Source organism: Bombina bombina, chromosome 3, assembly GCF_027579735.1.
Source record: "Bombina bombina isolate aBomBom1 chromosome 3, aBomBom1.pri, whole genome shotgun sequence".
Taxonomy (NCBI): domain Eukaryota; kingdom Metazoa; phylum Chordata; class Amphibia; order Anura; family Bombinatoridae; genus Bombina; species Bombina bombina.
In genome coordinates, this window is record NC_069501.1 from 647,148,225 (window position 1) to 647,173,418 (window position 25,194).

Sequence of the window (25,194 nt, forward strand, 5' to 3'; positions counted from 1 at the left end):
TCATAACATACATCAATTTTAATGGTTTTAATTTTTTAATTTTAATTCAGGTGTTACTATTATTAGTATTTTTAAGATACATATATTTATATTTAATATATACATGTTTACACAATTTTTCTATATATATAGTATTTTAATATTTGAATATTGGTCTATGTATTATAGCATATTCTTATTAACATATTCATATATATATTCTTGTATCTATATTGTATGGTATTATTAGCATGCCCATCTTTATTAATCAATATTTATATGCATATCGTATTTAGTATTTATTATTGTGATATTTTAAAGAAAGTATTGTCATTTTTCTTATATGTCGTTTTTATCTTAGATATCCAACACTGCCGTTATTTACCCCATGCGATTGGTCTAATAAGTGGGTGTGTGTATTTACACTCCCCTTTATAGAGCCTCTCTTCCCTTATCACCTATTACTCTTGAGAAAGTCACGCCGAGACGTGACGAAACGCGTAGAGACCCTCCCATCCCTGAGCCATTCGTTCCTGTGAAGCCGCCCCAGCTCTAAGTCTGCAGCTACGAGTCTGGAGGTATAAGAGCAGAGGAACGTTATTACATAGTCGCAATTGTCAATCTGCCTGTTATCCTCCTTGCCCCATATTCCAGTATTGAATCACAGGTATTATTACCACTGTTGTTTATGTCTGATGCTTTTGCTTGAACTTTGTTTGGAGACACTTTGCAACGGACATAATCTGACAACCGGGCTATATTTGGAAATCATTGGAGGGACACGCCAACTTTGACATTTTTGGAACACAGAAGGAACCTGACATGAGACGATAAGTCTTTTGTGTTATTGTTGCACATATGCTGAATTTTAACTTTTATCTTGTGAGTGGCCATTTGTCTTGTGTGTTATATTAAAACTGTTATTACTCTGCATTTGAGTCTGCGCTCCTCTCTTCTCTAATTTCAGAGAAAAAACGTGTTTTACAATCAAGGTCTGTGGAATCACCTGTTCAAGAGGAGCTGCTGGAATCCTTTGCTTTATTCATAGGATCTTTTAATAAGTATAAAGAACTTTCCTTGCATCTACATCACTGGACTTTGTGTTATTTGTATTTATATTTTACACAATAACAATTGGTATGTTTTATATATGATATTCAATTTATAACTTCCAGGTTTATTGCGCTGCTTTGGTGTGTGTGTGCAAACACTCCCCATTTGTTTGTATTATATTCAGATTATAACACATTTACATAATGTATCACAGGTAGGTATACATAGTAATGCATTTTATAGCTTGTTACACAGATTATAACACATTTACATGATGTCTCACTGGTAGGTATACATAGTAATGTATTTTATAGCTTGTTACACAGATTATAACACATTTACATAATGTCTTACTGGTATTTATACATAGTAATGTATTGTATAGCTTGTTACACAGATTATAATACATTTACATAATGTCTCACTGGTAGGTATACATAGTAATGCATTTTATAGCTTGTTACACAGATTATAACACATTTACATAATGTCTCACTGGTAGGTATACATAGTAATGTAATTTATATCTTGTTACACAGATTATAATGCATTTACATAATGTCTCACGGTAGGTATACATAGTAATGCATTTTATAGCTTGTTACACAGATTATAACATATTTACATAATGTCTCACTGGTAGGGATACATAGTAATGTATTTTATATCTTGTTACACTGATTATAACACATTTACATGATGTCTCACTGGTAGGTATACATAGTAATGTATTTTATAGCTTGTTACACAGATTATAATGTATTTACATAATGTATCACTGGTAGGTATACATAGTAATGTATTTTATAGCTTTATACACAGATTATAACACATTTACATGATGTCTCACTGGTAGGTATACATAGTAATGTATTTTATAGCTTTATACACAGATTATAACACATTTACATGATGTCTCACTGGTAGGTATACATAGTAATGTATTTTATAGCTTGTTACACAGATTATAACACATTTACATGATGTCTCACTGGTAGGTATACATAGTAATGTATTTTATAGCTTGTTACACAGATTATAATTTATTTACATAATGTCTCACTGGTAGGTATACATAGTAATGTATTTTATAGCTTGTTACACAGATTATAACACATTTACATGATGTCTCACTGGTAGGTATACATAGTAATGTATTTTATAGCTTGTTACACAGATTATAATGTATTTACATAATGTCTCACTGGTAGGTATACATAGTAATGTAATTTATATCTTGTTACACAGATTATAACACATTTATATAATGTCTCACTAGTAGGTATACATAGTAATGTATTTTATTTGGGTGATATTTAATTGTATCTGTGTTATGCAAAATGTAAATGTAATGTTCCCTTGCATTAGCAGAAAGATAATTCTTCATATAGAAAACCAGCTTTACTCTATTGCCTCAGGATGTTCTTGTAGATGGATTTGTGCCCTGTGATACTGGGAAGAAGGATTAATAATGTAGATTATAGGGTAGGTATGGTTGTTTTTATATTAGTAACAATGTTATACATTGTTGCAAACACTGATTTTTTTTCTAGTGCTTAACAATGTACAGTATTGTTAAAATAAATGTTATAAACACAGCTGTCATACAGTGCTCGGGACACATACATGCTTCTCAGCCTACCTAGGTATGCTCTCCAACAAAGGATAACAAGAGAGCAAAATAAATGCGATAATAGAAGTAAACTTGAAAGTTGTGTAAAACTTTCTTCCTTTCTTTCTTGATATTGATATTAGCAGAAAGTGCATAGTAAAGAAACTGAAAAAGCTACAAGTATTTAGCACTCAGTTACCTTATATTCACTAAGTGTGAAACAGAAGACTATAGGGGGCGCACTATCACTACAGACCCTACAAAGATACAGAAATATGAAGTATATAAATATGAAGATAATTGTTTAAATACAATCAAACTTGTAAAAATACACAAATGATAAGAAAATATTTTCAAATGTCCTGTCCAATAAGTAAAACAAGACTGTCCAAATCTCTATCCTAAGATATCTTTACACAGGAGAAGTCATCAAAACCTGGTTGTGACAAAACCATCATCTAAAGATAACTGCAAAAACAAAACAAAAAATGAGGTGCCACTTTTCTCAGTTTCATTACTGATATTGAGTTAAAAAGGAGATACCCAGCACCTTCCTCATTATACTAAATTAAGTTGACTGACTAAGGAAAAGTAAACTGTGGATAATGTCTATTGTATTTCTACTGCAAATCTAATATAAAGGTGCATGTTTGTGAACTACTAACAAATATTCACTGGCTAAGGAGAATCCCCACAGCACAGTCTATGCAAGGAATAACGAGTCCCTAGCTTTATTTAATCACAGAAATGTTTAAAAATGAGAGAGAAAAAAAAATCTGAATTGCATTGTAACAGCAATAAAGAAAACTTGTGTTTGCCCTGGCAGTGGCATCACTAGGGGGTGCGGGCCACACCTGGGTGACACCCTCCAGGGGGTGACACCACTAAAAAAATTTTTTTTATTTTTTTTTTAATTTTATTGAAATTCAAAGAAATACAATGTAGAGATGCATATATTTTTTTATTAGAGGGGCCAGAATTTGTGAACATTAGTGGGACTGGGGAAGTTGTAGACACATATTTTTGAGCCAGCACTGCAATTTTCACAAATAGTTTTCCCAACTGCTTTTGCTTGTTTGTACTTTGCTCCTCTACTGCCCAATTTCACTATGAATGTTGTGGGCGTGCCGTGGGGCTTGTAAAGTTGTACTGCTAGCCTAAACCTGCCTGCCTATCTGTGCTCACTGCTCAGTGGCATGTGGAGCTGTGGAGTCACTCACTGCTGTGCTGTCTCTCTAATCAGGAACTGGGAAATCATGAGGGGGATGACTGTCTGACACTGTCTCTAAAGTTACGGTACACTAAGTTCAGACTGAAGAGGTAGGAGAGGAGGGCAGGTGGGGGTCTGGGGGTGAGCAGAGAGCAGAGGTGCTTGGCCATAAGAAGTGGTAGACACGCAGCCCGGGCTGTGCACTGACAGACTTGGTACAGAGTCAGAGAGCAGAATTTTCATAGTTTGCGTGCCTAAACCTTTTCTTTAGTGATTTATTTTTAGAGCGCCCTGTTTATCTTTCATTTGATGCTCTGCTGAGCCAGGGAGCAGCTCTAGGCATGAGCTTTATAATTAATGCAGTGCAGTTTACATATTTTGTATGTGTGTGTGTCTGAGTGTTTTTGTGTGTGTTTGAGTGTTTTTGTGTGTCTGAGTGTTTTTGTGTGTGTGTGTATCTGAGTGTTTCTGTGTGTGTGCCTGAGTGTTTCTGTGTGTGTGCCTGAGTATTTTTGTGCGTGTGTCTGAGTGTTTTTGTGCGTGTCTGAGTATGTTTCCGAGTGTTTGTGTGTGCATCCGAGTGTGTTTTTAAGTGTGTCTGAGTGTTTGTATTTGTGTGTGCCTGTGTTTGTGTGTTTACTTTCTGGGAGGAGGGGGGGTGATATGCAATATGAGTGAATATATTAGAATGTTTTAAAGAAACCACAAAAAATGTGTCAGAGACTTACCAGAGGGCCAGTAAACCACAGAAGCATCTTCAATTCCCCAATATTGTCTATAAAGAACTGCTGAATCCTCTTAAAGCTTGTGCTGCAGCAACCAGAAAAGCAATTTAGTGTCATTGTGATAACTTCTTAGATAGTTTGTTTTCTTTCAAAAAATCACAAATGAAAGGTTCCTTGTCTGTAGCTGTGGTACATAAACCGTCACAAAAGGAACTGAATAACACCTGATTTAGAGTGCATGAGAGTTAAACTAATGGACAAGTTTGTCAGCTTTTTTTTGTGGCTGGGCAGGTTTCTTGGTGCAGGAATGTAAAGTAAGAATTTGTCTTTAAATTAAAACAAGTATATCCTGCAGGGGACTTGATTTATTTTATAATGCGTTATTGCTAACATATTGATTGTTTATGTACTACTAGTTTTAATGTAGTGTTTTAGCGGATAACATTTTACAGATGGATATTAAAGATATTAAAGAGACACTAAAGTCAAATTAAACTTTCATGATTCAGAAAGAGCAAAATGATAAGAAACTTTCTAATTTACTCCTATTATCAAATTTTCTCCCTTCCCTTGGGATCTTTATTTGAAAAAAAAAAAGGAATGTAGTAAGCTTAAAAGCCCATTCTTTGTTCAGAACATGGGTTGTACTTGCTTACTGGTGGCTAAATGTAGCCACCAATCAGCAAGCACTAGCCAGGAACCAAAAATAGGCCAGCTCCTTAGCTTACATTGTAAGTTTTTCAAATAAAGATACCAAGGCCTAGATTTGGAGTTTGGCGGTAGATGGGCTGTTAACGCTCCGCTGGCTTTTTTCTGGCCGCAGCATAAAATTAACTCTGGTATCGAGAGTTCAAAAAAATGCTGCGTTAGGCTCCAAAAAAGGAGCGTAGAGCATCTTTACCGCAAATGCAACTCTCGATACCAGAGTTGCTTACGGACGCGGCCAGCCTCAAAAACGTGCTCGTGCACGATTCTCCCATAGGAAACAATGGGGCTGTTTGAGCTGTAAAAAAACCTAACACCTGCAAAAAAGCAGCGTTCAGCTCCTAACGCAGCCATATTGTTTCCTATGGGGAAACACTTCCTACGTCTGCACCTAACACTCTAACATGTACCCCGAGTCTAAACACCCCTAACCTTACACTTATTAACCCCTAATCTGCCGCCCCCGCTATCGCTGACCCCTGCATATTATTTTTAACCCCTAATCTTCCGCTCCGTACACCGCCGCAACCTACGTTATCCCTATGTACCCCTAATCTGCTGCCCCTAACACCGCCGACCCCTATATTATATTTATTAACCCCTAATCTGCCCCCCTCAACGTCGCCTCCACCTGCCTACACTTATTAACCCCTAATCTGCCGAGCGGACCTGAGCGCTACTATAATAAAGTTATTAACCCCTAACCCGCCTCACTAACCCTATCATAAATAGTATTAACCCCTAATCTGCCCTCCCTAACATCGCCGACACCTAACTTCAATTATTAACCCCTAATCTGACGACCGGAGCTCACCGCTACTATAATAAATGGATTAACCCCTAAAGCTAAGTCTAACCCTAACACTAACACCCCCCTAAGTTAAATATAATTTAAATCTAACGAAATTAATTAACTCTTATTAAATAAATTATTCCTATTTAAAGCTAAATACTTACCTGTAAAATACATCCTAATATAGCTACAATATAAATTATAATTATATTGTAGCTATTTTAGGATTAATATTTATTTTACAGGCAACTTGGTAATTATTTTAACCAGGTACAATAGATATTAAATAGTTAAGAACTATTTAATAGTTACCTAGTTAAAATAATTACAAAATTACCTGTAAAATAAATCCTAACCTAAGTTATAATTAAACCTAACACTACCCTATCAATAAATTAATTAAATAAAATACCTACAATTACCTACAATTAACCTAACACTACACTATCAATAAATAAATTACAATTTCTACAAATAACTACAATTACATAAACTAACTAAAGTACAAAAAATAAAAAAGAACTAAGTTACAAAAAATAAAAAAATATTTACAAACATAAGAAAAATATTACAACAATTTTAAACTAATTACACCTACTCTAAGCCCCCTAATAAAATAACAAAGACCCCCAAAATAAAAAATTCCCTACCCTATTCTAAATTAATAAATGTAAAAGCTCTTTTACCTTACCAGCCCTGAACAGGGCCCTTTGCGGGGCATGCCCCAAGAAAATCAGCTCTTTTGCCTGTAAAAAAAAACATACAATACCCCCCCCCCCCAACATTACAACCCACCACCCACATACCCCTAATCTAACCCAAACCCCCCTTAAATAAACCTAACACTAAGCCCCTGAAGATCTTCCTACCTTGTCTTCACCATCCAGGTATCACCGATCCGTCCTGGCATCCGGTGCTGAAGAGGTCCAGAAGAGGCTCCAAAGTCTTCCTCCTATCCGGCAAGAAGAGGACATCCGGACCGGCAAACATCTTCTCCAAGCGGCATCTTCGATCTTCTTCCATCCGGTGCGGAGCGGGTCCATCTTGAATCAGCCAACGCGGATCCATCCTCTTCTTCCGGCGTCTCCCGACGAATGACGGTTCCTTTAAGGGACGTCATCCAAGATGGCGTCCCTCGAATTCCGATTGGCTGATAGGATTCTATCAGCCAATCGGAATTAAGATAGGAATATTCTGATTGGCTGATGGAATCAGCCAATCAGAATCAAGTTCAATCCGATTGGCTGATCCAATCAGCCAATCAGATTGAGCTCACATTCTATTGGCTGATCGGAACAGCCAATAGAATGCGAGCTCAATCTGATTGGCTGATTGGATTTTTTATTTTTTGTAACTTAATTCTTTTTTATTTTTTGTACTTTAGTTAGTTTATGTAATTGTAGTTATTTGTAGAAATTGTATTTAATTTATTTATTGATAGTGTAGTGTTAGGTTAATTGTAGGTAATTGTAGGTATTTTATTTAATTAATTTATTGATAGGGTAGTGTTAGGTTTAATTATAACTTAGGTTAGGATTTATTTTACAGGTAATTTTGTTATTATTTTAACTAGGTAACTATTAAATAGTTCTTAACTATTTAATAGCTATTGTACCTGGTTAAAATAATTACCAAGTTGCCTGTAAAATAAATATTAATCCTAAAATAGCTACAATATAATTATAATTTATATTGTAGCTATATTAGGATGTATTTTACAGGTAAGTATTTAGCTTTAAATAGGAATAATTTATTTAATAAGAGTTAATTAATTTCGTTAGATTTAAATTATATTTAATTTAGGGGGGTGTTAGTGTTAGGGTTAGACTTAGCTTTAGGGGTTAATCCATTTATTATAGTAGCGGTGAGCTCCGGTCGTCAGATTAGGGGTTAATAATTGAAGTTAGGTGTCGGCGATGTTAGGGAGGGCAGATTAGGGGTTAATACTATTTATGATAGGGTTAGTGAGGCGGATTAGGGGTTAATAACTTTATTATAGTAGCGCTCAGGTCCGCTCGGCAGATTAGGGGTTAATAAGTGTAGGCAGGTGTCGGCGACGTTGTGGGGGGCAGATTAGGGGTTAATAAATATAATATAGGGGTCGGCGGTGTTAGGGGCAGCAGATTAGGGGTACATAAGGATAACGTAGGTGGCGGCACTTTGCGGTCGGCAGATTAGGGGTTAATTATTGTAGGTAGCTGGCGGCGACGTTGTGGGGGGCAGGTTAGGGGTTAATAAATATAATACAGGGGTCGGCGGGGTTAGGGGCAGCAGATTAGGGGTACATAAGTATAACGTAGGTGGCGGTCAGCAGATTAGGGGTTAAAAAATTTTAATCGAGTGGCGGCGATGTGGGGGGACCTCGGTTTAGGGGTACATAGGTAGTTTATGGGTGTTAGTGTACTTTAGGGTACAGTAGTTAAGAGCTTTATGAACCGGCGTTAGCCCAGAAAGCTCTTAACTCCTGCTATTTTCCGGCGGCTGGAGTTTTGTCGTTAGAGCTCTAACGCTCACTTCAGAAACGACTCTAAATACCGGCGTTAGAAAGATCCCATTGAAAAGATAGGATATGCAATTGACGTAAGGGGATTTGCGGTATGGAAAAGTCGCGGCTGAAAAGTGAGCGTTAGACCCTATTTTGAGTGACTCCAAATACCGGCGGTAGCCTAAAACCAGCGTTAGGAGCCTCTAACGCTGGTTTTCACGGCTACCGCCGAACTCTAAATCTAGGCCCAAGAGAATAAAGAAATAATTATAATAGGAGTATATTAGAAAGTTGCTTAAAATTGCATGCTCTCTCTGAATCATGAAAGAAAAAATTTGGGTTTACTATCCCTTTAAAGGGATATACATGTTCAAAAACAAAATACTCCAACAATAATGGAGTCAATTATAATCCTTTACAAAAACATATATAATGGTTTTTAACAGAAAATCACCATTAATATCTACAAGGATAGTTGTAGATAAATAATTTCATTGTGATATTTATGTGGATTACTAACGCCTAGATTTAGAGTTTTGTCAGTAAAAACCTGCGGCTCTAACGCTCCTTTTTTTTCCAGCGCTCCCTTAAGCCAACGCTGGTATTACGAGTTTTCTGAATGGCTTCGTTAGCCTCAGAAAAGTGAGCGTTGAGATAAATTTAGTTCCACTTCAACCCTCAATACCAGCGTTCCTTACGGTAGCGGTAAGCTGGAAAAACATGCTCATGTACGATATCCCCATAGGAAACAATGGGGCTGAGATGGCAGAAAAAAACCTGCAAAAAAGTAGCGTTCAGCTCCTAACGCAGCCCCATTGTTTCCTATGGGGAAACACTTTCTAAGTCTACACCTAACACCCTAACATGAACCCAGAGTCTAAAAACCCCTAACCATACACTTATTAACCCCTAATCTGCCACTCCCGCTATCTCTGACACCTGCATTTTATTATTAACCCCTAATCTGCAGCTCCGGACACCGCTGCCACCTACATTATCCATATGAACCCCTAATCTGTTGTCCCTAACATCACAGACACCTACATTATATTTATTAACCCCTAATCTGCCCCCCCCAACGTCTCCGCCACCTACCTACACTTATTAACCCCTAATCTGCCGACCGGACATCGCCACCACTATAATAAATGTATTAACTACTAAACTGCCACACTCCCGCCTAGCAAACACTAAAATAAATTTTATTAACCCCTAATCTGCCCTCCCTAACATCGCTGCCACCTACCTACAATTATTAACCCCTAACCTGCCGCCCCCAATGTCGCCGCTACTATAATAAAGTTATTAACCCCTAAACCTAAGTCTAACCCTAACACCCCCCCAAGTTAAATATAATTTAAATACATTTAAATAAATTTACTATAATTAAATAAATTATTCCTATTTAAAACTAAATACCAATAAAATAAACCCTAAAATAGCTACAATATAATTAATTATTACATTGTAGCTATTTTAGGATTTATATTTATTTCACAGGCAACTTTGTATTTATTTTAACTAGGTACAATAGCTATTAAATAGTTAATAACTATTTAATAGCTACCTAGTTAAAATGATTAGAAAATTACCTGTAAAATAAATCCTAACCTAAGTTACAAATACACCTAACACTACATTATCAATAAATTAATTAAATTAATTACCTACAATTATCTAAACTAAAATACAATTAGATAAACTAAACTATAGTACAAAAAAAACCCCCACTAAATTACAAAAAATAAAAAAATATTTCAAGAATTTTAATCTAATTACACCTAATCTAAGTCCCCTAATAAAATAAAAAGCCCCCCAAAATAATAAAATCCCCTACCCTATACTATATTACAAAGTAGTCAGCTCTTTTACCAGCCCTTAAAAGGGCTTTTTGTGGGCATTGCCCCAAAGTAATCAGCTCTTTTACCTGTAAAATAAAATACAACCCCCCCCAACATTACAACAACCCACCACCCACACACCCCTACTCTAAAACCCACCCGATCCCCCCTTAAATAAACCTAACACTACCCCATTGAAGATCACCCTACCTTGAGCCGTCTTCACCCAACCGGGCCGAACTCTTCATCCGATGCGGGCACAAGTGGTCCTCCAGCCGGGCACAAGTCTTCATCATATCTTGGCAGAAGAGGACATCCGGACCGGCAGACATCTTCATGCAAGCGGCATCTTCTATCTTCATCCTTCCGGCGATGAGTGGCTCCATCTTGAAAACCTCCGGCACGGAACATCCAGCTCTACCGACGACTACCCGACTAATGACTGGTCCTTTAAATGACGTCATCCAAGATGGCGTCCCTCAAATTCCGATTGGCTGATAGAATCCTATCAGCCAATCGGAATTCGATGGAACGCCATCTTGGATGACATCATTTAAAGGACCAGTCATTCATCGGGTAGTCGTCGGTAGAGCTGGATGTTCCGCACCAGAGGTCTTCAAGATCGAGCCGCTCATCGCCAAAAGGATGAAGATAGAAGATACCGCTTGGATGAAGATGTCTGCTGGTCTGGATGTCCTCTTCTGCCCGGATAGGATGAAGACTTTTGCCCGGCTGGAGGAACACTCGTGCATGCATCGGATGAAGAGTTCGGCCCGTGTTACAAACTGCTATTTGTAACTGGCCCTTTAAATGGAAAATTGCCCTGCTTCCCTGGATTGTGGAGAAGCCTATTTGCCAGCCTCCTTCCTCATGACTATGGCCCCTGGAAGATTGTGCCCCTGAACACATATTAACTTTTATTGGGTGTGTATGGCCCTTTAAGAGCTGTCTGGGGACATATTGTGACTTTGGTGAACAATGCCCCTTTAAGACTATGTCCCCAGACCTGTAAAATAACTTGTCCCTGGCTTTCTCCCACTTGGTTCAGTAAATAGGGCTTACTGAACCAAGTACCACACAGTCAGTATTACCTGCTGCACCCCCTCTATACACATCTGTTACAGAAGCATTAGTTTTCATTGTGTACCGTTGAGTGCTATGTGACAGACCCTTCGGTCAGAACTGAAAGAGTTCCTGATCCTGCTTTGCTCTACAGAAGGAAGAGGTTCACCTACTGGAGCCTGGTCGTAGGTCCAGGGCGCAGAGCAGACAGCGAGATACCAGCCCAGCAGTGGTGGTTCATAGAGTTTGCATTACTTATGGTGGCTACGCAGTAGTTATGGTGTCTACAGTACTGATGATCCTTTGGTGAGCACTAGGAGCATCCTTTTCTACGGTCCAACTTCCAGCCAGCCTGGAGGCAACCGTAACATTTGGCGGCAGCGGTGGGATGGCGTCCTAGTGCAAGGAGCAGCACCCCAACAGCACTGGTATCGTATGAGAGTTATTGAGGGCAACGCTAGCCACTGTGCAGCATCCCTACCTACAGCAGCATGGAGCTGACAAGACACTGGTCAGAACCCTGTGAAGAGCACCTCAACCTGATCCGTCGCTATGAGGGCGCTGATTTCTTTCCAGAGGTAAAGAGGCGGCTAGTCCGATATGGTCCAGACCCTGCGCAGGAGGTAGTCAGTCGAATCATCCGGGAATTGGATACTGAGAACGAAGCGGCATGAGCCTTTGAGCGCCAACTGTGGAGTTTGGGGGTATGGACACCTGGTCTCCAGCGAGAAAGTGAGTTACAGGGAGCGGAGAGCAACGACCTCCCTCCCTCCCCAGCGGCAGCCTGAGTTACAGGGAGAGGAGAGCAGCAACCTCCCTCCCCAGCGGCAGTATACCGTGCAGAGGGAAGAGACAACCGGTCTCCTTCCCAACCCCAACCAGAGATACCCGAGGCAGCAGGCCTCATAGACTGGTCCTGGGAGGACCCAAAGCAGGCAGGTGGAGATGGGACTGCAGTCTCTCTACTGGCCGTTGAGTGCTATGTGACAGACCCTTCGGTCAGAACTGAAAGAGTTAACTTTGTTCAGCTTTAAGAAGCTATTTTCTAAATACAAGTTTGCTGGCATCAGCTCTAATTAAGTTTAGTGATAAACATTCCCATTGTCTAATCACCTCCGGAGTCAGACTGCTAGTTGATAAAATGGACTGCATTGTTTTCTTGTGTGTAACTTGTTATCTGCTGAAGTAATGTAATTCTATTGTGGCCTGTCAAAGGGCGTTGTCTCTCTATCTAAATGTACCAAATGTGTGATGGGGGATTTTATGCTTCCCCCCCTGGGAGTGTCATGTGTGCATGTAACCTCAATAAAAACCAGGCTGGGTGTTCCAGCACCTCAGACCTCTTCTGACCCTCTAACTTGCAGCCTTGACTCATGTTTGTAGGGGACAGCTATAATCACTACAGGGATTGCTATGCTCTTCATACTCCCTTAGCTACTGAGCTCTTGTAAGAGCTCTTGTTCCTGATCCTGCTTCGCTCTACAGAAGGAAGAGGTTCACCTACTGGAGCCTGGTCCAGGGCGCAGAGCAGACAGCGAGATACCAGCCCAGCAGCGGTGGTTCGTAGAGTCTGCATTACTTATGGTGGCTACGCAGTAGTTATGGTGTCTACGGTGCTGATGATCCTTTGGTGAGCGCTAGGAGCATCCTTTTCTACGGTCCAACTTCTAGCCAACCTGGAGGCAACCATAACAGCCCGGTTGAGTGAAGACGGCTAAAGGTAGGGGGATCTTCAATGGGGTAGTGTTAGGTTTATTTAAGAGGGGATCGGGTGGATTTTAGAGTAGGGGTGTATGAGGGTTGTAGGTTGTAATGTTGGGGGGTCTTGCATTTTATTTTACAGGTAAAAGAGCTGATTATTTTGGGGCAATGCCCCGCAAAAAGTCCTTTTAAGGGTTGGTAAAAGAGCTGATTACTTTTGTAATTTAGTATAGGGTAGGGAATTTTATTATTTTGGGGGCTTTTTTATTTTATTAGGGGGCTTAGATTAGGTGTAATTAGATTAAAATTCTTGTAATATTTTTTTATTTTTTTCTAATTTAGTGTTTGTTTGCTTTTGGCGCTACATAGAACGATGAAGGCAATCCTGAATCTGCACCCACATGGAACAGAGTTGCTGGAGATGCTCCTCCAAAGCCGGAATACCCTGAGACATGAATGAATCAGGGAACAAGGATGGTTGAAACTCATAATTCGCCATGAACGGGGATAACTAGGAGGAAGCATTAATAGCACTATTACGAGCAAACTCTGCCCAAGGTAACAGTTTAGACCAATTATTGTGGTGATCTGAGACATAGCAATGGAGGAACTGTTCCAGAGCTTAATGAGACCATTCCGCAGCCCCATAGGATTGAGGGTGATATGCTGAGGAGAAGGAAAGCTGGATCCCCATTTGAGCACAAAAGGAACGCCAAAATCTGGAGACAAACTGGCTACCCTGGTTCAACACTATCTCCTTGGTTAACCCATGTAAATGGAAGACCTCCCGGGCAAAAATTGAAGCAAGCTCCTGAGTGGTAGGCAGCTTCATCAAGGAAATGCAATGTGACATTTTAGAAAAAACGATCAACCACCATAAGGATAACAGTATTGCCATTGGAAGCAGGGAGCTCGACAATGAAGTCCATGGAAAGATGTGTCCAAAGACGCTCACCATTAGCAATAGATTGAAGAAGACTCACAGGAAGACGTTGAGAAATCTTATTCTGTGCAAAAACTGAGCAGGAGGCAACATGCGCAGCAACATCAGAATAAAGACCTGGCCACCAGAATTGTCGAGTGACAGACCAAATAATTTGGTTCTTGCTTGGATAGTGGTAAGTGTGCAAAAGTTTAGTTTGAAGATTCTCAGGAACAAAACACTTACCACTAGGTTTCTCAGGAGGTGCATTGGTTTGTGCAGCCAGGATCTCCTCCCCCAATGGAGAAGTCAAATTAGTACGTATGGTAGCCAAAATATGGTCAGGAGGTATAACAGGAGAAGGTACAGACTCCTCCTTGGACAGAGGTGAAAATTGTCGAGAGAGGGCATCAGCCCTAACATTCTTACTACCAGGCAGGTAGTTTACTATAGTTTAGTTTATTTAATTGTATTTTAGTTTAGATAATTGTAGGTAATTTATTTAATTAATTTATTGATAGTGTAGTGTTAGGTGTAATTGTAACTTAGATTAGGATTTATTTTACAGGTAATTTTGTAAATATTTTAACTAGGTAGCTATTAAATAGTTATTGACTATTTAATAGCTATTGTACCTAGTTAAAATAAATACAAAGTTGCCTGTTAAATAAATATAAATCCCAAAATAGCTTCAATGTAACTATTAGTTATATTGTAGCTACATTAGGGTTTATTTGATAGGTATTTCGTTTTAAATAGGAATAATTTATTTAATTATAGTAAATTTATTTTGTTTTATTTAAATTATATTTAACTTAGGGGGATGTTTGGGTTAGGGTTAGACTTAGGTTTAGGGGTTAATAACTTTATTATATTAGCAGCGATGTTGGGGGCGGCAGATTAGGGGACAATAATTGTAGTTAGGTGGCGGCGATGTTAGGGAGGGCAGATTAGGGGTTAATATTATAGTGTTTGCGAGGCAGGAGTGTGGTGGTTTAGGGGTTAATACATTTATTATAGTGGCGGCGATGTCCGGTCGGCAGATTAGGGGTTAATAATTGTAGGTAGGTGGCGGCGACGTTGGGGGGCAGATTAGGGGTTATTAAATATAATATAGGTTTCAGCGATGTTTGGGACAGCAGATTAGGGGTTCATAGGTATAATGTAGGTGGCGGCGATGTCCGGTCGCAGATTAGGGGTTAAATAATTTTATTTTAGTGTTTGCGATGTGGGGAGCCTCGGATTAGGGGTTCATAGGTAGTTTATGGGTGTTAATGTACTTTGTAGCACAGTAGTTAAGAGCTTTATGTTCCGACATTAGCCCATAAAACTCTTAAATACTGACTTTTTTAGGCGGTAGAAGTCTTAGCAGTAGAGGCTGTACCGCTCACTTCTTCCAAGACTTATAATACCAGCATTAGGCAAATCCCATAGAAAAGATAGGATACGCAATTGACGTAAGGGGATTTGCGGTAGCCAAAAGTCGTGGAAGAAAAGTGAGCGGTAGACCCTTTCCTGCCTGACTCGTAATACCAGCGGGCGTTGAAAAGCAGCGCTAGGACCCCTTAACGCTGCTTTTTAAGGCTAACGCAGAACTCTAAATCTAGGTGTAAGTGTTTAAAATATGCAAATCGATTAATCTGAAAATAAAAAAAATATAGAGTGAAGACTTTTATCAGGTATTGGAATCCTCTCTTAGCTTTAGCATCATGTATTATATCTATCAATATTCATATTAGTTGGTTAAGGACAATATGGATGTCAAAGGGTTAAAATATTTGTAAGCTTTTCAGTATACATAGATCTTTTTTAGATATGGGCTGTTGGTTGCCTGGGTTCACGCTCAGTGCATAGAAAGAGAGCTAACTGTCTCCCTTGCTCATTGTTGGCCACCCACATAGCCCTCTAAACCAATCAGAGAGACTGTAACATAATGCAACACATACATTCTGAAAAAAAAAAAAAATGTTGGCCTTTGAGATGCAAACTACACCAGCCCTTAAAGGGTTATTACTCAATTGCTGCAAAGGCAAAATGACATATCTGTGAACCCTAGGCCCTAGGTAGGCATTTATAGCTAATGTAAACGCGTATGGTGAGAATTCTAGATGAAAAACAGGTTTTCTTTTGAATACAAATAAGAACTCTAGGTGTAACATAATTGTTTAACGAAAATAAAAAAAAAATGTCTTCATTCAGTAAAATTTAGTAAATCTTACATGGGGAATTTTTGAGTTTAATATGTATTTAAAGGGACAGTCTAGTCAAAATTAAACTTTCATGATTTAGATAGGGCATTCAATTTAAAAAAAACTTTCTAATTTACTTTTATCTGCCTACCTGGGAAATTAAAAAAAATTAAATTAAAAAAACCTAACCCTACTAAAAAAAAATCTACAGTTACAAAAAATTAAAAATACTAAATTACAAAAAATAAAAAAATACTAAATTACAAAAAATTAAAAATACTAAATTACAAAAAATAACAAACAAAATTATCCAAAATAAAAACAATTACACCTAATCTAATAGCCCTATAAAAAATAAAAAAAGCCCCCCCAAAATAAAAAAACCCCTAGCCTACAATAAACTACAAATAGCCCTTAAAAGGGCATTTTGTTGGGCATTGCCCTAATGAAATCAGCTCTTTTCCCTGAAAAAAAATGCAAAGACCTCCCAACAGTAAAACCCACCACCCAACCAACCCCCCAAAATAAAAAACCTAACTCTAACAAAAACCTAAGGTACCCATTGCCCTGAAAATAGCATTTGTATGGGCATTGCCCTTAAAAGGGCATTTAGCTCTTTTTCTTTCCCTTAAAAGGGCATTTAGCTCTTTTAAGACAAGCCCAAATCCTAATTTAAAAAATAAATCAACCCAAAAGAAGTAAAAAAAAACCTAACACTAACCCCGACGATCCACAAACAATTTCTGAAGTCCGGACATCCAGGCGGTGAGAGGTCTTCATCCATCCAGACGGTGTCTTCTATCTTCATCCAGGTAGCATCTTCTTTGAATAGCCAATAGAATTTCAGTAGCTCTCAATCTATTGACTGATTTGAACAGCCAATTGGATTTTAGTAGCTCTCATCCTATTAGCTGATTTGAATTTCCAAAATCAAATCAGCCAATAGAAATGCAAGGGATGCCATTTTGAAAGGCTTCCTTGCTTTCAGGGTGCCAGGAATCAGACTGAGACGAGAAGTGCAAAAATAATCACACCTTTATTAATAGCAAAAAATAATAAAAAGTCCACAAGTCAAATAACAAGCCAGGAGCTGGTAGTCAGATGAGCCAAGTCAGGAGCCAAAGCAAATAGTCAGATGAGCCAGAATCAGGAACAAGGAAAACAGCAGAGTCAGGAACAAGGCAGAGAGCAGGAACCAGGAAGGACGTCAGGCAGCCAGGTAATACACAGGAACTCTCACAAACAGGTCTGAGACAACACAAAGGCAAAGCATACTGAACAGATGCCTATTAAACAATAAGTGATGACATCACAATTCTGAGACTGGATCCTGTCTCACATGGATGATGCACACCAGTCTGGCCATAAAAGGAAGTGCAGGAAAAGAGCAGCATCCCCCACAATGCATCATAGTCAGCAAGAGAGGTGAGTAAAATGGCTGCGAGCAGCACATGGCAAACACAACAGGGAAAAATCCCTGACAGTACCCTCCCCTCAATGACCCCTCCCCTGCGGGAAGACAAAAGGCTTATTGGGGAAACAGGCATGGAAGGCACGGAGAAGGGTGGGAGCATGAACATCAGAGGAGGGAACCCAAGAACGCTCCTCCAGACCGTAGCCCCTCCATTGAACCAAATACTGTACACAGCCCCTGGACGTACGAGAGTCAAAAATGCTGCTGACCTCATACTCCTCATGGTTGTCAATAAAGATAGGACAGGGATGAGGCAACACAGTGGTAAACCGATTACAAACCAATGGTTTCAAGAGGGAGACATGAAAAACATTGGAGATTCACATAGCAGGAGGAAGGTCAAGAGCGTAGGCTACAGGATTAACCCGTCGGAGAATTTGAAAAGGACCAACCTAATGGGGAGCCAATTTATTGGAAGGCACACGAAGGTTCAAGTTGCGGGAGGACAGTGAAATTCTCTCATCAACCTGGTAGGAAGGTGCGGGCAGATGCCTACGATCAGCCTGGAACTTTGGCGCTACATAGAACGATGAAGGCAATCCTGAATCTGCACCCACATGGAACAGAGTTGCTGGAGATGCTCCTCCAAAGCCGGAATACCCTGAGACATGAATGAATCGGGGAACAAGGATGGTTGAAACTCATAATTCGCCATGAACGGGGATAACTAGGAGGAAGCATTAATAGCACTATTACGAGCAAACTCTGCCCAAGGTAACAGTTTAGACCAATTATTGTGGTGATCTGAGACATAGCAATGGAGGAACTGTTCCAGCGCTTAATGAGACCATTCCGCAGCCCCATAGGATTGAGGGTGATATGCTGAGGAGAAGGAAAGCTGGATCCCCATTTGAGCACAAAAGGAACGCCAAAATCTGGAGACAAACTGGCTACCCTGGTTCGACACTATCTCCTTGGTTAACCCATGTAAATGGAAGACCTCCCGGGCAAAAATTGAAGCAAGCTCCTGAGTGGTAGGCAGCTTCATCAAGGAAATGCAATGTGACATTTTAGAAAAACGATCAACCACCATAAGGATAACAGTATTGCCATTGGAAGCAGGGAGCTCGACAATGAAGTCCATGGAAAGATGTGTCCAAAGACGCTCACCATTAGCAATAGATTGAAGAAGACTCACAGGAAGACGTTGAGAAATCTTATTCTGTGCAAAAACTGAGCAGGAGGCAACATGCGCAGCAACATCAGAATAAAGACCTGGCCACCAGAATTGTCGAGTGACAGACCAAATAATTTGGTTCTTGCTTGGATAGTGGTAAGTGTGCAAAAGTTTAGTTTGAAGATTCTCAGGAACAAAACACTTACCACTAGGTTTCTCAGGAGGTGCATTGGTTTGTGCAGCCAGGATCTCCTCCCCCAATGGAGAAGTCAAATTAGTACGTATGGTAGCCAAAATATGGTCAGGAGGTATAACAGGAGAAGGTACAGACTCCTCCTTGGACAGAGGTGAAAATTGTCGAGAGAGGGCATCAGCCCTAACATTCTTACTACCAGGCAGGTAGGAGACCACATAATTAAACCGAGACAAAAATAGCGCCCATCTGGCCTGTTGGGGTGACAAACGTTTTGCTTCAGATAGATAAGTTAAATCCTTGTGGTCAGTACGAATGAGCACTGGCACGCTAGTATCCCTCGAGAAGATGCCTCCATTCCTTAAGTGCCAAAATTATGGCCAGTAATTCCCTGTCGCCAATTTCATAATTGCACTCCGCTGGAGACAATTTCTTAGAGAAGAAACCACACGGATGCAAGGAACCATCAGGCGTAGGACGTTGAGACAAGAGGGCACCTACCCCAGTCTCAGATGCATCAACCTCAAGAACGAAAGGCAGGACATGGTTAGGATGAGCCAGAACTGGAGCGGCAGCAAAGGCAGTCATAAGACTATCAAAGGCCTTAATGGCAGTAGTTGACCAATGGAGTGGATCATTCTCTTTACGGTCATGTCTGTGATAGGTTTGACCAAGGAAGAAAAGATTTTAATAAACTTTCTATAGTAATTGGCGAACCCCAAAAAATGTTGAATAGACTGAAGACCAACCGGGGCGAGGCCACTGCAGAACTGCAGATAACTTGTCAGGATCCATGGAGAACCCTGCAATGGAGATAACATAACCTAGGAAGGTTACTTGAGTCTGATGGAACTCACATTTCTCGAATTTACAAAACAGGCCGTTCTCATGTAGTCTCTGAAGAACCCGTGTAACATCAGAACGATGAGCCTCAAGAGTGGTTGAGTGTATATCTCATAGGCCATCATTAATAAATTCCTGAAAAACAGAAGGAGCATTACTTAGGCCAAAGGACATTACAAGATACTAATAATGCCCGCTCCTGGTGTTAAATGCTGTTTTCCATTTGCGGCCCTCCTTAATCCTAATGAGATTATACCCTCCTCTCAAATCAAGTTAGTAAAGACCGTAGCTCCCTTGAGGCGGTCAAAAAGTTTCGTAATAAGCGGGATAAGGTAAGCATTCTTAATGGTAAGACGATTAAGACCCCTATAATCGATACATGGTCTTAACTCTCCACCCTTTTTCTTCACAAAGAAGAAGGCAGCCCCTGCAGGAGAGCAGGATTTGCAGATGATCCCCCATGACAGAGCATCGGCAACATACTCCTCCATAGCACAATTCTCTGCAACAGACAGAGGGTACACCCGTCCCTGAGGAGGAATGGCTCCGGGTTGCAGGTCTATGGCACAATTGTAAGACCGGTGAGGAGGCAACGTACCGGCACGCACCTTGTCAAACACGTTTAGGAACTCTCGGTACTCCTCTGGCAATTGAGATACCAAAGAAGTGCACAAGACTTTAACTGGTGTCCAAGACAAATGGGAATACATTGCGGGGACCACAACAAAATTTCGGACTAGCGCCAGTTGAGACTGGGATTGTTCTTTTGGAGCCAGGGATAGCCCAGAACAACCAAAAAATGTGGAGAGTTTATTACCTGGAACTGGAGAGTTTCAAAATGGAGAGCCCCAACAGCCATGGACAACGGAGCAGTTTTGTGAGTAACGAGTGTGGGCTGAAGGGGCCTGCAATCAATGGCCTCAATAGCAAGTGGAACGGACCGAGGCAAAACAGGAATGGAGTGCTTTGATACAAAAGCACTGTCAATGAAATAGCCCGCAGCACCGGAATCAACAAGAGCCTGAGGGACTATGGTGGAGTCCACCCAGGAAAGGACAACCGTGACCAAAGGTTTCTCCTTAAGTGGTTCCGGGGACGAGGATAAACCACCCAAGGTCTGCCCCCTGTGAGCGTTTCCTGGCCGTGTAGGAAAAGACTTCAAAAGGTGGCTCTGTAACCCACAATAGAGACAGAGCCCCTCCCTCCTCCTAAAGGCCCTCTCCACTGTGGAGAGATGCGTGAATCCCAGCTGCATAATCTCATGTAGTGCCGTTGTTGTTTTTCCTTTTTTGTTGTTATAATCTCAGCAGTACCTGGTGACTGGGGACCGGGATGCATGGGAGGAGAGGGAGGCATGGCTGGGAATGAACACTTAGGAGACAACGGAACAGTAGGCTTCCGCAAGAGCTCCTTGAAAGCCTCGCTCTGAGTCTGATGCCAATTAGGATAAAAAAAGACACCAATGCCTCGAGATCCTCTGGTAAATCTCTGGCAGCAACTTCGTCTTTAATCACATCAGAGAGCCTATGAAAGAATGCGGCAACAAGGGCATCATTGTTCCAACCTACCTCTGCGGCAAGCATACGGAACTCAATAGCATACTGAGCAACAGATCTTGTACCTTACTGAATGGACATGAGTAATTTAGCAGCAGAGGAGGAGCGAGTCGGAACATAAAATACCCTTCGAAAGGAGAACACAAATTCAGGGTAATTTGAAATCACAGGTTTATTAGTCTCCCACAAGGGATTAGCCCAGGCAAGAGCTGTGTCAGAGAGTAATGAGATGAGAAATCCCACCTTAGCTCTGTCAGAGGGAAATGCCTGAGGTAACATCTCAAAGTAAATGCCCACCTGGTTGAAAACCCTCTGCACTGAATAGGATTGCCTCCATAACGCTGAGGTAGAGGTGCAGAACCGGACATGCTCCTGGTAGGCATAGGTGCAGCAGCGGAATCAGGAGCAGCCATAACTTGCGGGACACTTTGGTCCAAATGTGCAGTGCGAGTCAGCAGGGTTTGCAGGACTAGTGCAAATGGATCTAAGTGGTAATCCTGTTAATCAATCCTGCAAATGATGGCAGGTAAAGGGGGATTATTAGCACCATCAGGATTCATGGCCTTTGCGTAATGTCAGGGTGCCAGGAATCAGACTGAAAAGAGAAGTGCAAAAATAATCACACCTTTATTAATAGCAAAAAATAATAAACAGTCCACAAGTCAAATAACAAGCCAGGAGTCAAAACCAGAGCTGGTAGTCAGACGAACCGAGTCAGGAGCCAAAGCAAATAGTCAGACGAGCCGGAATCAGGAACAAGGAAAACAGCAGAGTCAGGAACAAGCCAGGGATCAGGAACCAGGAAGGATGTCAGGCAGCCAGGTAATACACAGGAACTCTCACAAACAGGTCTGAGACAACGCAAAGGCAAAGCATACTGAACAGAGGCCCTTTAAATAATAAGTGATGACATCACAATTCTGAGACAGCATCCTGTCTCACATGGATGAAACACACCAGTCTGGCCATAAAAGGAAGTGCAGGAAATGAGCAGCATCCCCCACAATGCACCATAGTCAGGAAGAGAGGTGAGTAAAATGGCTGCCAGCAGCACATGGCAAACACGACAGGAAAAAAACCCTGACGCTTGCATTGAAGATTCAGTATACGGCGGCGACCTTATGAAGAGGATGCTTCGCACCGAATGTCTTCAGGATGCACCTGCTCTGTGCTGCCGGGATGAAGATAGAAGATGCCGCCTGGATGACGATAGAAGACACCGCCTGGATGGATGAAGACCTCGCCGCCTGGATGTGCAGGAAATGAGCAGCATCCCCCACAATGCACCATAGTCAGGAAGAGAGGTGAGTAAAATGGCTGCCAGCAGCACATGGCAAACACGACAGGAAAAAAACCCTGACACTTGCATTGAAGATTCAGTATACGGCGGCGACCTTAGGAAGAGGATGCTTCGCACCGAATGTCTTCAGGATGCACCTGCTCTGTGCTGCCGGGATGAAGATAGAAGATGCCGCCTGGATGACGATAGAAGACACCGCCTGGATGGATGAAGACCTCGCCGCCTGGATGTCCGGACTTCAGAAACTGTAAGTGGATCATCGGGGGTTAGTGTTAGGTTTTTTTAAACTTTTTTTGTGTGGTGGTTTTTTTTTAGATTAGGGTTTGGATTTTTCTTAAGAGAAAAAGAGCTAAATACCCTTTTAAGGGCAATGCCCATACAAATGTTCTTTTCAGGGCAATGGGTAGATTAAGTTTTTGTTAGAGTTTTGTTAGGCTTTTTATTTTGGGGGGGGGTTGGTTGGGTGGTGGATTTTACTGTTGGGGGGTCTTTTTTTCAGGTAAAAGAGCAGATTTCTTTATTGCAATGCCCTACAAAAGGCACTTTTAAGGGCTATTTGTAGTTTATTGTAGGCTAGGTTTTTTTTTATTTTAGGTGGACTTTTTTATTTTTATTAGATTAGGTTATTTGTTTGTTTTTTTATAATTTTGTTTATATTTCGTACTTTAGTATTTTTTTATTTTTTGTAATTTAGTATTTACATTTTTTGCAACTGTAGATTTAATTTTTTTAGTAGTGTTAGTTTTTTTAATGAGTAATTACATTTATTTAATTGATAGTTATTTTAATTTTAGTATAATAGTAATGTTAGTTTAATTTATAGTTTAAATTTAGTCTTTTTTTAATTTCCCAGGTAAGTTTTTATTTATTTTAAGATAGGGATCTTGCAATTTTAATTTAAAGTTAGGGGGTTGTTAGGTTTAGGGGTTAATAATTTAATTTATTTTTTGGTGATGTGGGGGGTTGGTGTTTTAGGGGTTAATTGGTTTATTTAGTGGTGGTGATGTTGGAGGGCAGAGGTTTAGGGGTTAATAACTTTATTTGGTGGTGGCAGTATCGGGGAGCGGCGGAATAGAGGTTAATATCTTTATTATAGTGTGGACAATGTCGAGGATCAACGGAATAGGGGTTAATATCATTATTATAGTGTGGGCAATGTTGTGGTGCGGGGCAATAGGGGTTAATACATTTAGTATAGTGGCGGTGATATCGAGAGGGGCAGATTAGGGGTTAATAGATTTATTTAGGTGTCGGCGATGTCTGGGCAGCAGATTAGAGTGTTAGAAAAAAACTAACACTTTCTCCCCATTGATGTATATGGGGAAAGCATGCACGAGCACGTCAAAGCAGTTCGGTATTGAGGTCATCGCCACCATATCGTACGCACAAGGTGGCTTTTCAAAAACTTGTAATGGCAGCGCTATGGAGGGTGAAATAATGCAACTTTTGTTGCGTTCGTTTCGCACCCTCTATAACGTAAAACTTGTAATCTAGGTGATTGCTTCTGTTGCATACACATTACTGCTACTGCAAAAAGAGGTTGAAATTACTTTGCAATAAAAATCTTTAGAATTGTGGAGCATAATAAATTAAATGGAAAGTACGTTCTGTAGCTAAGTAGCTAGGGATGTTTCACAGTGAATCTACTAAGTCCAATAATAAATACGGATACAACTGCTATAGTATCATAGTATCATGTACTCGGCGTATAATTCTTTTTTTCAAAGGCTGATCAATCTTCTTTTTGGAAGGCTGAGACACTTGCCTATCTGGCTGAGTTTCACTGTTTGAAGATTCCAATGCAGCATAATTCTTTAACTCCAATTTGTCTGTTAAGAAAAAAAACCCTGCAATATCTGTTTAAAAAAAAAAAGAAAAGGATTCAGGGGGTTACCAATTGTGTGTGTGTATATATATATATATATATATATATATATATATATATATACAGGGAGTGCAGAATTATTAGGCAAATGAGTATTTTGACCACATCATCCTCTATATGCATGTTGTCTTACTCCAAGCTGTATAGGCTCAAAAGCCTACTACCAATTAAGCATATTAGGTGATGTGCATCTCTGTAATGAGAAGGGGTGTGGTCTAATGACATCAACACCCTATATCAGGTGTGCATAATTATTAGGCAACTTCTTTTCCTTTGGCAAAATGGGTCAAAAGAAGGACTTGACAGGCTCAGAAAAGTGAAAAATAGTGAGATATCTTGCAGAGGGATGCAGCAGTCTTAAAATTGCAAAGCTTCTGAAGCGTGATCATCGAACAATCAAGTGTTTCATTCAAAATAGTCAACAGGGTCGCAAGAAGCGTGTGGAAAAACCAAGGCGCAAAATAACTGCACATGAACTGAGAAAAGTCAAGCGTGCAGCTGCCAAGATGCCACTTGCCACCAGTTTGGCCATATTTCAGAGCTGCAACA

At 40.3% G+C, this 25,194-nt stretch overlaps 1 protein-coding gene across 2 annotated transcripts in view; it reads right to left on the reverse strand.

Annotated features, from left to right (window-relative positions):
- Nucleotides 1–4,830, reverse strand: part of LOC128653834 (multidrug and toxin extrusion protein 1-like) — a 174,864-nt gene extending 170,034 nt beyond the window's left edge. Inside the window, exon 1 of one of the 2 annotated variants that reach the window (XM_053707369.1) lies at nucleotides 4,583–4,827. In XM_053707369.1, the coding sequence (XP_053563344.1) occupies nucleotides 4,583–4,696 (114 nt within the window). In that variant the 5' untranslated portion in view covers nucleotides 4,697–4,827. Of the gene's footprint in view, nucleotides 1–4,582 lie in introns of both variants that reach the window. The other variant, XM_053707370.1, reaches the window with a different exon arrangement.
- Nucleotides 4,831–25,194: the final 20,364 nt, after the last annotated feature.